At 40.0% G+C, this 12597-nt stretch overlaps 1 protein-coding gene across 4 annotated transcripts in view; it reads right to left on the bottom strand.

Moving 5' to 3' along the window:
• Positions 1-12597, bottom strand: part of cfap65 (cilia and flagella associated protein 65) — a 340657-nt gene that overhangs the window by 42717 nt on the left and 285343 nt on the right. For 3 of the 4 annotated variants that reach the window (XM_022246076.2, XM_022246058.2, XM_022246112.2), the window contains exons 29-30: positions 6527-6686; positions 5617-5730 (exon numbers count right to left, since the gene is read on the bottom strand). In XM_022246076.2, the coding sequence (XP_022101768.2) occupies positions 5617-5730; positions 6527-6686 (274 nt within the window). Of the gene's footprint in view, positions 1-1849; positions 3728-5616; positions 5731-6526; positions 6687-12597 lie in introns of those variants that run through there. The other variant, XM_022246129.2, reaches the window with a different exon arrangement.

The raw sequence follows: 12597 nt of genomic DNA, 5'->3' as shown, positions 1-12597 counted from the left end.
GTCCTCGACAAAGGCCCCAAGGCATAGGTACAGGTCTTTGGGCTGTTCAACTGGGCGGAGATGGATGTCAGAGAAGTCAATGAAGTGGGCACCAATTGACTGGAAAACATAATGTCAGTGTATGGTTTGCCAAATGGACTAAACAGCAGTAGAATTTTTGATTATTGTGTCGCGGGATATCACTGGCAATAGTTTGCTGTTTGCCCTAGCATCAGCTCAAAGTTTGATGGGTCTAGTGAGAGGGTGTATTGTAAGGGGAGAATTCCTTTTCTAATCGGCTGTAACTCGAGGTTGACCCCTCAGTACCTCAGGATTTTTTGTGGTACTGCCAAGAGGTACTCTACTATGAGCTCATTATCTTTGAGTGAATGTACACCAAGCTTTGTGGTCGTGAGAACGTGGACGCTTCATCTGGCTACAAACGAACACACTAGAAATGCTAGATTGTGCCTGAATCTCTTGTTAATTCGCAGTGTCCACGGTGACTTCAAATGCCACTGAACTGAAAGGAACTTAAGGAGGAGGAACACTCGAAACACGTACTGGTCTACAGTGTAACCTGTGGGACCTGGACAATTAATGTACATACTGCTTTTGAATGATGGATAATTATTGAGAGTCTTTTTATACTGTTACTTCCTTTTCTTTCCTTGCTCATATTTTCGAATAACTACATGTAGGCATGTATGTACTTGCCGTTTGGTACAATGAATGCAGATTGACTTGGTCCAGAGACCAAAGTAAGCAGAGCCAATGAGTACCACGATTTTCGGAATATAAGCCGCAGCTAATACTTTGATTTTCACAATGAAAAATGTCCCTGCCACTCATACACTGGTTGGCTCATATGACAACATTTGAAACATGAAATGTAAATATCCTCCCGTGCCCTGCCTCCACGCATAACACAGCATAGCCCAAGCTGCGTCGGCCAGCCATGCGATTTGTCTTTCATTGGTTGCCGTGTACATTCGCTCTTCTGACTTGTTTGATATAAAGGAAACCAGTCCAGAGGGACTAAATAGACTTGTGAATATAACATAAATACCGTTCACACCTCACAAATCGTGTGGTGCGTCTGCTTGTTTGTCTTTTGAGGTTGTGCAATCCATGCTGTTTATTACCTTCACTAGTCATTTGGTTACTGTTAAATACAAAACGAACTGCTGCATGGCTCACCCAGAAAGAACACTCACCCAGGCCGCAAAATTGGCAATCTTGAGGGCATGAGAAAGTTTAGGTTCAATTTTAATACTCGTTGGTGGGCTGCTAGTAATAACAATGGAAGATGTCGTACCTAAAAGTGGCGCAAACCCTAACATTGGGCACTTTGCTTTTTCGCTGCTAATTTTAGTGGATTTTTGAGATTTTTCCTGCCAATTTCACAAATGGGGAACTTAATGAAAGTCCAAATATTCTGATTCATAACTCAATGTCATATACATGTACCTGCTACAAAGTTCAGGGGACATTTTATTTTGGCCCCAGTTTCCGATTTTTTTTTCTGAAGTGCAAAGTGAACTCTTCAAATGCGTCACATGAAGGTGCCACATAATACTCTGGCTCTACATACACTGGCACTTCAGCAGTGCAGAGCGTGCGATGACTTCGACGTGTCAACACCACAGTGCGGCTTATACCCTGCAGCTGATATGCCGACTTTAAATTTTAATGTGCACATTTTTGCTTGGCGTGGCAATACTCTGTGTGGCCTACATTCCGAAAACTACAGAAAACACATAAGAACCTTTTTATTCAACTAGTATCTTTTTATTCTATATCTATCCATGCCACACAGTGACAATGAATCGTCTTTCCAATGCTTCTTCTCAACTCGTCATTTCTGTTAATCCAGGAGAATGAAGGAAATAAACATTAAAAACAAGGACACCAGAAACTGAAGAGAAATGAGTGATATTTGTTGGGAGACACTACAAAAATGTATGTGTATTACATTTTTAAGGCAATTTTGCGTCAAGCACTTTCCAAATCTTTTTGGGCAATGCCAGCATCTTCTCACAAATCCTTTAATCCCATGTCAGTAGGTTTCACCATCTTCATTCAAAGCCCCAAACCTTTGTTCGCATGCGTCAGACCAGGGTAGCACACAATACATATACTATAGGTCACTGGGTCTGATACTCTCCACCAAAAAGTCAATCTCAGTTGTTCTTTTACTGATATCAATCGTTCAAAAAATTCAATGAATCAACAAAAGGAGGAGATATCCAATGTAATGAAAATATCCACAGATATAAGAATTCCAAAACCTACGAGGCTGAGTCCCCAAAGATAGTGTTTATCAACACTGACAAGTGATACCACTAATCCTTTAATCCTATAAATTACACCACAAAAGTAGCTTTTTGTTCGAGATGCTTTTCCCCTTCCAACTCTGCTCTTTTGTTGCAAACAACCATGGGAAATCTGAGCTGGAGTTGACCTGAATATTCATGGTGTATTGCATTTATGTATGGTGTCAAACCCCGGGTTACCCCGAAGTTCAACCCTGAGTTACCGCTGGTCACAAAAGGAATTCTTCCCTAAGTTTGTTGACAATTCTGAAAGGTATTTACAGTCTCCACTTTACTCAAGCACCCCTGCTTTGATGCACGGTGTATAGATGCAATGAGGCACTTTGAAATGATCACTGATGTCTCCATCAGTGATCATCAATTGTATTTTAACAACTGCACAGTCACTTGACCTGTGAATGGCGTACTATGTGCCACTGACAAAAAGTTTGGAGCACCTTTCCTGGTCTTTGATGGCAAACAGTCATTTCTGGATGCTGCAACCACGCCAGTGAGAGGACAGGGATTCCCTGGACACACAGCCACAATTGTGAAATCGCCTTGTTGGATAAATGACGAAGTTTAATGCACAAGGGCAACACATGAAGACTGATACAGAACATTTTCGAAATGAGTGGATTCAGCTTAGACTTTGCTGGTTCTAGCCATTTTGAAGCAGTGTTCTAAACCACATGTTCAAGCTCTGACTGGAACCAGCAAAAGTCAAATCTACTGGTTTTGAAAATGCAGCAAAACAAAGACTGAGGGTCAGATGTCACCAACTCCAGAGGGAGCAATTACTACTACTGACGATCAGTGTTGTAAACCAAGTCATTTTTTTCCAAGTCAAATTTTAGCAAGTTAAGTCAAGTCTTGAGTCAATTTTTCTAAATAATGTACATCAGAACTAAAGTTATACCCGTTTGTAATTTCTTTGTTTTGTTCAGTACTTTATTGGTGGTATCTTTCACTCTTCAAGCTGACCGCCCTTAAATGATAATGACATGGCTTGCCTGTCTTAGTGTTTGTTTGTTGGTTGAACATGCACAATATTCACAATTTTTGAACCCAAAAATCACCACTTTCGGAGAAGACATGGTGTTCAGTAGCAATGTGTTGGGCAAGGAACAAAATTGGTTCCTGCCGTCATCGTTATCTACGTTCGTGCGGGAACCAGTTATAATAATAATGTTTGGGGCGCGTGTGCGTGATCTCAGTGCAAGAAGAGAAATCATACTACTGGCATCTAACCAGTGAATTTTTTTTTTTCAAAATGTAATTTCCCCCCCCCAAAAAAATATTTAGGGCTTTTCTATTCAAATGTATTGTTGTCCATGCAATAGAATCTGACATAAGAGATTGTGAATTCACTGTTCCAGGTTGGCGCATGGATTGGTGATGGTACATGTTGTCGTTTTGCAGTCTTCACGCACCTAGTGGTAAACCACAAACAGTATACAGTTACATGGGCTCTATAGAAAGACCGTTCTTAACGATGTAATCAGACCACGCATAGGCCTATGCCCAGGGCCCACACAAACTTCATACAGCTTGCACACGCCATGCGTGACGTATGCATGATGTGCGTTGGTGCCAGTGGAGGAACGCAATGCGATGCCACACATGCTTCTTTTGTTAGTTTGTATTTTTATTTATTTTAAGAAAAGATTTAATATCAACAAGTCATTTTTTTTCAAGTCAAGTCAAGTCTCGAGTCTAAAAAATAACGACTTGAGTCCGACTTGAATTCGAGTCAGGGACTCGAGTAAAAAACACTGCTGATGACATACTTCCATTTAAAATATATCACTGAAATAAAGTAATGTTTGTCAAGTACGTCAGAAATATAAAAAGTTTAAAAATTGTAATTTTTGGAACAATTTTGTTCAAAAGTTTCACTTAATTTTTTCAATATTCCTCTAGCTATTTATGGTCTTGGTATATGGTGATGCACATCCTGCATGAGGTTGTGCACAGTGTGCTTTAAGACTATTTAAGACTTGCCATGTGACAGCCCCTTGACAAATAAGAATGGCTAAACTGGTTTGGGCACTTGTATGGACAAGAGCGTTTGGATTGTGCAAGTTTTCTCTTGACATGGTATCTGTTTTTGCAAGTTTGTTTTTGTGAGTTGGCATCAGAGTTGACACATTTCACAAAAGTTTTAATTCAAGCACTGCCACGCAAAACGATCTGGGTGCCTAAGTTCCTCTGTGTTTTGCCCGCTACGTCAATCTGTATATAGTCAAAGCATCCAACACTGTCATTTGATTCTAGCTAGTGCCAGTTTAACTAATATCATTCCGGCATTAATCAATTATCCCTTTCAACATCCATTTGACAGAAGTAGAAGTCAAAACACAATGCCCAGCTGCAAAATGGTTAATGATTCTCACTATTTTGTTATTTTGCATGATGTATACACTCTAACTATGCAAGCTCGCAAAACCATTTCATTCAGGAATGTAACTGGTTCACAATTTTAACTTGATGAAAGTGAATACGCCTCACAAACTGGAATTCACATGCAAGTCTAGTGTCTACTGCACAAGTATATAATAGGCACTGCTTACACAGTGCCCTGTGCTATGTGGAAATCAAATTGTTGGGCACATGAATTATAGCATGGAGATATGAAAGCACTGTATGTGTGGCTTTATGGCAAATTTGGCCTTCGAAAGTTTTGGTGCACTAAGTTCCCATGTATTAACCAGTTGGCATTAGACACTCTTACCCCAAAAAGCTGCTGGGGAATTTTTTTCCTGGAAATTCTTTAACCTGGCAACCTAGATTGACCAAATCAGGCATGACATATTACCATAAAAGGTCAAAAACAAAAACGAAAAAAGAATTCTTAAACGAGTGTACACATCCTCCATTGTGTGTTTACATTTTAAAAAGAGAGGTCTATTTAAAGATGGTAACACCTGAATAGTAAAGAAAGAAAGAAATCAATATCAAAACTACTGTTCCTGAACCAAGTACAGTTAAAACCTGCTGCAAACTGCTTTTTGCTTGACATCATCTTTTAATAATGATAGCACTTTTCCAAATTGAAAGTACTGGAATATAGGTAGTACTTTCATAATGGCTATGCAATTTGTTTACATTAGTACAATATCAGTAGAGGGCACTGTGTAAAAACAGCACTTGTGAAAAGGCTCTTATGGGAAAAACTTATGGGGGAAAGGAGCAGTTGTGACCAAGTACTATAGGTAAAAACATACTTATTGGGCAAAAGGCAATTTTTATAATATTGGGGTAAATATCTCCTTAACATCTTGCTGCCCCACTGAGAAATAAATATAAGTATCCCACAAACCTCTTCGGGCATATCCGTGTCAGTGATAGTGAACTCATACTTCTGCCGCTCCTTTTCTTGCTCCCATGACTCAAGTATCTGCAGGTATTTTGCCATTTCAGTCTCATTGGTAACCTACAGGAAGTAACATGTGTTTGAAGCAAGGTTACTGATTTGATTACTCTTCTGTTGGAATTAAATCGTCCATGCATTCTGAGTGACACTGCTAAAGTATCAGACTCTTAACTTTTAAAATCTTCAGTCACATTTATGCCAATGCTGTGTATCCATGGGATGTCAGAATGCAATGTCCCATGTCGCTTCTTCCACAAACATTGAAATATACAGTGAGACATCAAAAAAAGAAACAAGTTTGCAAACTTTCACAGTTTGCATGCTCTGCCTACCTTACACTGCTGATATATGCAGTAATGAGAAGTATGTGAAGAGTTCTTTTTAAAAATGATATATTAAAATGTGAAGACTTTCCACAATTATGAAAGTAGACAAGTTAAAGCAGTATACCAGGTCCATGTGTGCCTAATAGACTTCAAATTCGCTTGTTTATTATGTCATATTTTGCATACCTTTCAAAAATGAATTGGGCAGCCAGAAGAAGGTGAGATCACAAGGTAACGAAATGGTGCTTATTGTGAGTTTTGAAACAAATTCCTCATACAGGGGGTAAGTTGAAGTTGAGGATAAAATCTCTCAACTTCAACAAAAAGAAAGTAAACTAAAGGCTTTTCCCAATAACCACCAAAAGAGGACATTGTTGGCAGCTTGTGTAATAGTTAAAATTTCTAAATCTATCTGTTAATGATTGATTTATAATTTAAGAATTGTGCAAGATCTGGTTAAGTGTCAATTTCTCTCCATTTGATTAGAAAATAACTAAATGTGCTTTGAAACCCAAACAAAGTAACATTACCTCACACACGATATCCAGGTCATAGAATGATGGCTCTCCGATGGCAATAAATGTTACTTTACATGTACAGCATTGTGCAGGCTGCAATTCTCCAGTGACAGGTTGAATGTCTATGATCTGACGATGTGTCTCTGAAGTCACATACCACTCAAACGACAAACTAAGGGATAACAAGTCACAATATCTTCATCAACTAAGACAAATCAATTCTGGAACATCCTGTCAAGGTCATTCCATCCTTGAACCTTACCCATTTTATCCATGTAGGTACATACAGTTGTGATCAAATTTACACACACTTGGTCTGGACGTGTTTTCATGTAATTACAGTTTTTAGATTTTAAAACTGAAACAATTTCTTGACAACCTTTCTTTTTCTGCTGCTGATCAGCCAGCACATCTACTTTATTAACATGAACCTATAAGTAATAACACAAATAGGTATTCTGTGAATTTCCGTTTGATCAAAACAGAAAAGGAATGGCTGCCATGAATATATTAAGTCTCTAATGCTGGTATGAAATCATTCAGTTCTCATCTATATTTATTCCTTCATAATTTTATTATGTGAAATTAATCGATAAAATATTTGATACACTTTATGATGGCCATACCTTTTGGTTATATAAGTACATGTATATGGATTTCATTTTATGCTTTTATACATGTACCCTATTTGTCAGTCATCTAATTATATAGTGATATTCATAAGACGTTCAGCATAATCTTAACCCCTTTAACTTGCGGTTTTGTGTGAGGATTAGTGCATACTACATATACATTCTATTCATCATTTACACCCTGCAGAACGCCGTGTTAGCGTTGTGCATTGTTGGCAATCTCCCTGGTACCCAGCAGACTAACTCTGTTCGACCATCACAACATCCCTTTGACTGGGGACCAACTAAAGATAGCTGTAACCACACCCAGGACATTTGCCAAACCGACAAGTAAACCACCAGTGAAATTTGTCGCGTTTGGAGATCCTTGAACTTTGACCAAGCCCTCGTAATAAATCATGCAGACTACTAAGTAAGGTGTGGGAAGTTTTGAAAACTTTGAACATTTGCAGAGTCAAGAAAAAACTGTTGTTTTCATTTTTTTTTTTTGCTATGTCTTGTTCGATTTTAAGTAGTTTATTACCATATAGTATGGTCTTCCTTTTTTAACTTCATTACCTTGTTCGTATGTTCAGGCCCTTTTTGACCTAGTTGTGCTGGCAGGGTTCGTTGTGTAAATGTTTATTTCATCTATAAATGAATTATAATATAATTTGAATTTGATTTAAAATTTTTTTTATGATCATGTACATGAAACGCAATTCTGCCTTTAGCTGCAATGTTTCTGTCTTTACCAATAATAATAATGATGCTGCTGCAGTTTCAATGTGGGCCTGCTGCTGGACAGAGCTTTGCATACTGGGCATACATACGCACAGTAGTGTGGGTCGAGTCTACTAGAGAATACCTACCCAAACAGTCGGTACTTTAGCAAATTTACAATGCACGTACAGCTATTCGCTGAAAAGACTTGATCATCCATGGTGCCTCTTGACCTAACACTACGCACACGCTGACATGTTCGTTCTTCTTTTCAAAAGCGACTAGGAATGTCGTAGCCACGTGAGGAGGACAGGTGGGAGAGGACTGTTTGGGTAGGTAGGGGAGGAGGGGAGCAATTGGAACAGAGCATTGCCTCGGCACGACTTGTTCATTGCAATTGCCACGGCCCTCTTTTGTAGCCTCGTCACATAGATTTCATCCACTGACGGCAGCAGCTGACCAACAATCCTGGACGCCATCTTCACAACCCGCTGTAAGAGTGGTTCCACCATACCAGACCGTGACGGAGTGCGTAAGAACGCTCTCCACCACCGACCGATAAAAATTAACCAGCACACGCTGTCCAAAGCCAAAGCTCTTCATCCGATGTAGGAAGAAGAGCCACTGCTGGGCCTTTTTCATGTAGTGGTTAACTTGTGCTGACCATGTCAGGTCGCTCGCGAGGTGAATGCCCAGGAACTTAAAAATATTGACTCTTTCGACTTCTAAAGAGTCAACACAGGAAAAATCAAAGTTTTGTTCCGATGAAAATAAACATCTCCTGGGTTTTAACAACATTCAACTCGTGGTTGTTCTCTGAGCACCATCCCACGAACTCCTCAACCTGACGGCGATATTCACTTTCGTCACTGCATTGAATCAGGCCCACTATAATCGTGTCATCAGCAAACTTAGTTACTATATTATTACCAATTGAAACGCAATCATACGTCATCAGTGAATATAACAATGGACTCAAGACACAACCCTGTGGGGCTCCGGTATTCAATAATCTTGTTACAGAAAAATGATTACCAATTCTTACTCGCTGAGGCCTAGCTGTCAAAAAGTCAAATATCTAGTGGCACAGGGCATGAACCAAAATATTCAAATTTACTAATTTACTGAACAACTTATGAGGTAGAATGTTGTTAAAAGCAGAACTAAAATCAATAAATAATGATCGAACATAGGACGGTTTACTAATATCAAGATGACGAAAAACATGGTGAAGTGTAAGTGACACGGCATTATCACATAACCTATTACACTGGTAAGCAAACTGTTGTGGGTCCATAGAATAGGGCAAAACAGATTTCATAAACTTGAGAACTAAACGTTCAAAACATTTGCCGACTTGTAACTTGTTCGGCAATTTAGTCCACCTGACGCTTGAAATGAGAAAAATGCAGAGGGGGAGTTTTAAGGGGGTGTGTCAGATTTGCATTTGTAGTAATATTTAGAAATTAGCGAATTTGGGTTTTTGGGTGATTTTTTTACTGTTTGTACCAATCCATTGATTTATTTCACATTTTGATTTAACTGCTTTGAAAAAAATCCAAAAAATGATGATCGTTTTTGGTGTTCAAGGAGCAGCTCAAGTAAATTTTCTAGCAAAAATCCACGGACCATCGGACCACAGGATGTTGTAACAGAATCACCTGTAAGGCAGTGGAGATCAGGATTTGCAGTTCTCCGACAGAAATTTGAACCCCATTTATTCAGTTCGAGGATCGAACTCGACAAATTTATTTTGAAGTTAAACTCTCTTCTTTTGAAAATATAATGATGTGACGTGGATTCGAAATATGAACAACACTTGATCATGCAGCTGCACAGCGACCAAATTGTGAGTCATGGCACCTCAACAAGCGTGCACGTTGTACAGTCATTGTGCAGTTTCTTTACTGCACATAAAAAGGCACTCTGCCTCGTTGCATAGTCACTGTCCAAACGTTGTCGTTGCACGTAAAAAAAAACCAATCCAATAAAAAAATGAGGCAAATACTCGTGTATTATTGACATAGAGATCATCTGCATAAACAGGAGAATAAATATCTGGAAATGGCAAGTTAAACACGGCCATCGCAGCGGACCTCAAAAACAAGTGGATGTGTTTAGTGGTTTGGGTTATAACATTATCTCTGAAGGGGTGATTATAAGACAGTATACTGTTTTGCCAGTGCTAGCACTTTTCCAGTCTGAAATAATCTCTTAAAATGAACTGAAATTCTTGAGGTCACCAATTACAACTCTAGATGAATTTTGACAGTTTACAACGTGTTTGAGTTGTGCCGCCAAAAGCGAGTTCACGGATGTTTTTAATGTTACTTGCTCATATATTGCATGGAGGAATAAAAACATATCGGTAGCTCTTCCAATGAACAAGCACGATTCACCTTTTTTAAATCAGTCAAGTGCGGACCTGCTCAAATGGTTGTGAGATTTCAACGGATTGCATTTTCCAAAAATCGTCCGGATGAACGGTTTTTGAAAAATGGGCAAAACTCTGCAAAAATTTGTTTTTTTAAAAAAACGACAGCACTTCAGGCAAAAAAATTTACAGATCTTTTGACTTTATTATGTATTTACTTTCCACGTGTACTCATTTTGCAAAGTTGTCGCTTACTAACAGTGGCATAGCGAAGGCAGTGTACTAATCTATTAGGCAAAAAAGAACCGATTACGACTAAAGTTAGCAGAATAATCCTTAAAATACTCCAGGCGACTAGGCTATACTTTATCTATTTTTTGTTTACAATAAAACACTAAACAGTTTCTCTAAAACTATGTGTACGAAACAATTTTCCACCCATGCAGATCCAGACGGGCCGTACCCGCGCACACCCTCAGGCACCAGTCCAATGGCGATTGTTTTGTGCAACTGGTACACTCTCCTTCTACAGCACAAGTGCACGTACATGTACAGTCGACTCCCGTTATTACGAGGGCCGGCGGACTTTCACAATTCTGTCTTTATAGCCGGAGCGTCGTTAAAATCGGAGCGCAATTTTTCACACTCATTTTGCACAAGTTTATAGCCATGTACACGTCTGTTGGAATAATGTACAGGTACACCGATACCGCACGCCGAACAAATGAAAAGACGATGTTATGTGTCTCTTATTGATGCTGAATTTTATCTTATGTTAATGAATAAAATGATATAAATAAAGTGAATTTAAAAGTCAAATATTTGACAACCTGGATCAGAAGAAGCCGAGAAGAATAGCCAGGTGAGAAGAAACATTCAAGTCCGTGCCGGTAAGTACCTCACACGTCCTTAGTGTATGCTTTGCTTTCATCATGAATTGGCTAAAACCAGTCAAAAGAGGGTGCAACTATTACCAGTATGTCCGGGGGCGTAATGTCATTAAATTAAAGATCGGCGAGATGAAACAACATTATATTGAAGTTCTTACAAAGGTGCATTGATAAGGCATTGACAGACAGGGAAAACGTATGATGCCCAAATCGGGACAAAAGATTTATCATTGACAGCTGCAGATAATACGGTTGGGAAAAAAGTCACAGTAAATGGGTTGACCACAATACTTTTACTGGCATGGGGTCCCCACAAATCGTCGTTGTAGGTGGAGTCTCGCAATATTAGTGCACGTAATAACCAAATATTTCTCCATAGCAATGAACACAAACTGTTCGGGATTGGGAGAATATGCTCATTGCATCCGGGTTATCAATATGATCGAGCTTGTAATAACGGGAGTGGACTGTACCACGGAGAAATGCATATTGCACAGTAGGCTGCATTCGCGCGTCTACTTGGTATCCGTGTGTGGATGCACGCGCATTACTCTCGGGTCAGGAGAATACTCCTATCCTGTGTGTCGGCAGGGAGTATACTCTCGCTGACCCTCACCCCACCCACCTGCCGTTCGTGTGCTCAGGAGACTACTCAGTTAACACGAATAGCTTGCTCGAATGCAACATTGACGTAAACACACGTACCTTGAACCATGAACCTTGTGTATGTAAGGAAACTGAGTGGGACCATGCGCGGCAATCGCGACTACTTGGAACTCTCTGAGGTTTAAGTCAAACTGGTGTTCCCCTTACAGAACATTCTGCTACATACGGGAGCATCCATGAATCCCACTCTGACATGGCTGTGCTTCAGCCTGAACAACAGACCGGGTCGCCTAAAGATGACATCGACTTTGTGGGCGATTTTCCCCTTTCAGTTTCGATATCCTTTCATGACAGTGATGCTGATCCTTCTTGGGCCACATCCCCATTGTTTTCTAGATGACCCTTATAGAGGCAGTACCGGGCCACGGAGCCCGCCGGCCATTTGTGCGGTTGGGGTCTCTGAATTCTGTACACCCTGTCTTCCCGCTACCTTCTGAGAAGACTAATTCTACCCTCTTGGTCCCCCTGCCAGCTCTGGGAAGACCCCCTTGTAGAGACAGTGCCAGGCAATGCGGGTACAACACTGCCTGCATCCTGGGCATTGGTACCGCCATGAATCACAAATCTCCCCATTTAGGCTGCGTGTCTGACAAGAACATGCCGAGAAAAGAAGGACGAACATGGTGGTATGACGGCAGTGCATAGTGGGAGGTCAAGGGGCACCATGGATGATCAAGTCTTTTCATTAAATAGCTATATGCACATGCAAAATTTGCATATATAATGACTGTTTGGGTAGGTAGAGCGCCGTGGACTACACAATTACAAACCATAAGGAAGAAGGCCGAGTAGTATGGGGCACAATACATTGTTCCATGT

The sequence above is a fragment of the Acanthaster planci genome, linkage group LG03 (genome assembly GCF_054643075.1).
Source record: "Acanthaster planci isolate LZ-2023a linkage group LG03, COTS_SCS, whole genome shotgun sequence".
NCBI classification, from domain to species: Eukaryota; Metazoa; Echinodermata; class Asteroidea; order Valvatida; family Acanthasteridae; genus Acanthaster; species Acanthaster planci.
Note: the sequence above shows the minus strand (reverse complement) of the source record. Positions and strands in the feature narration are given on the sequence as shown.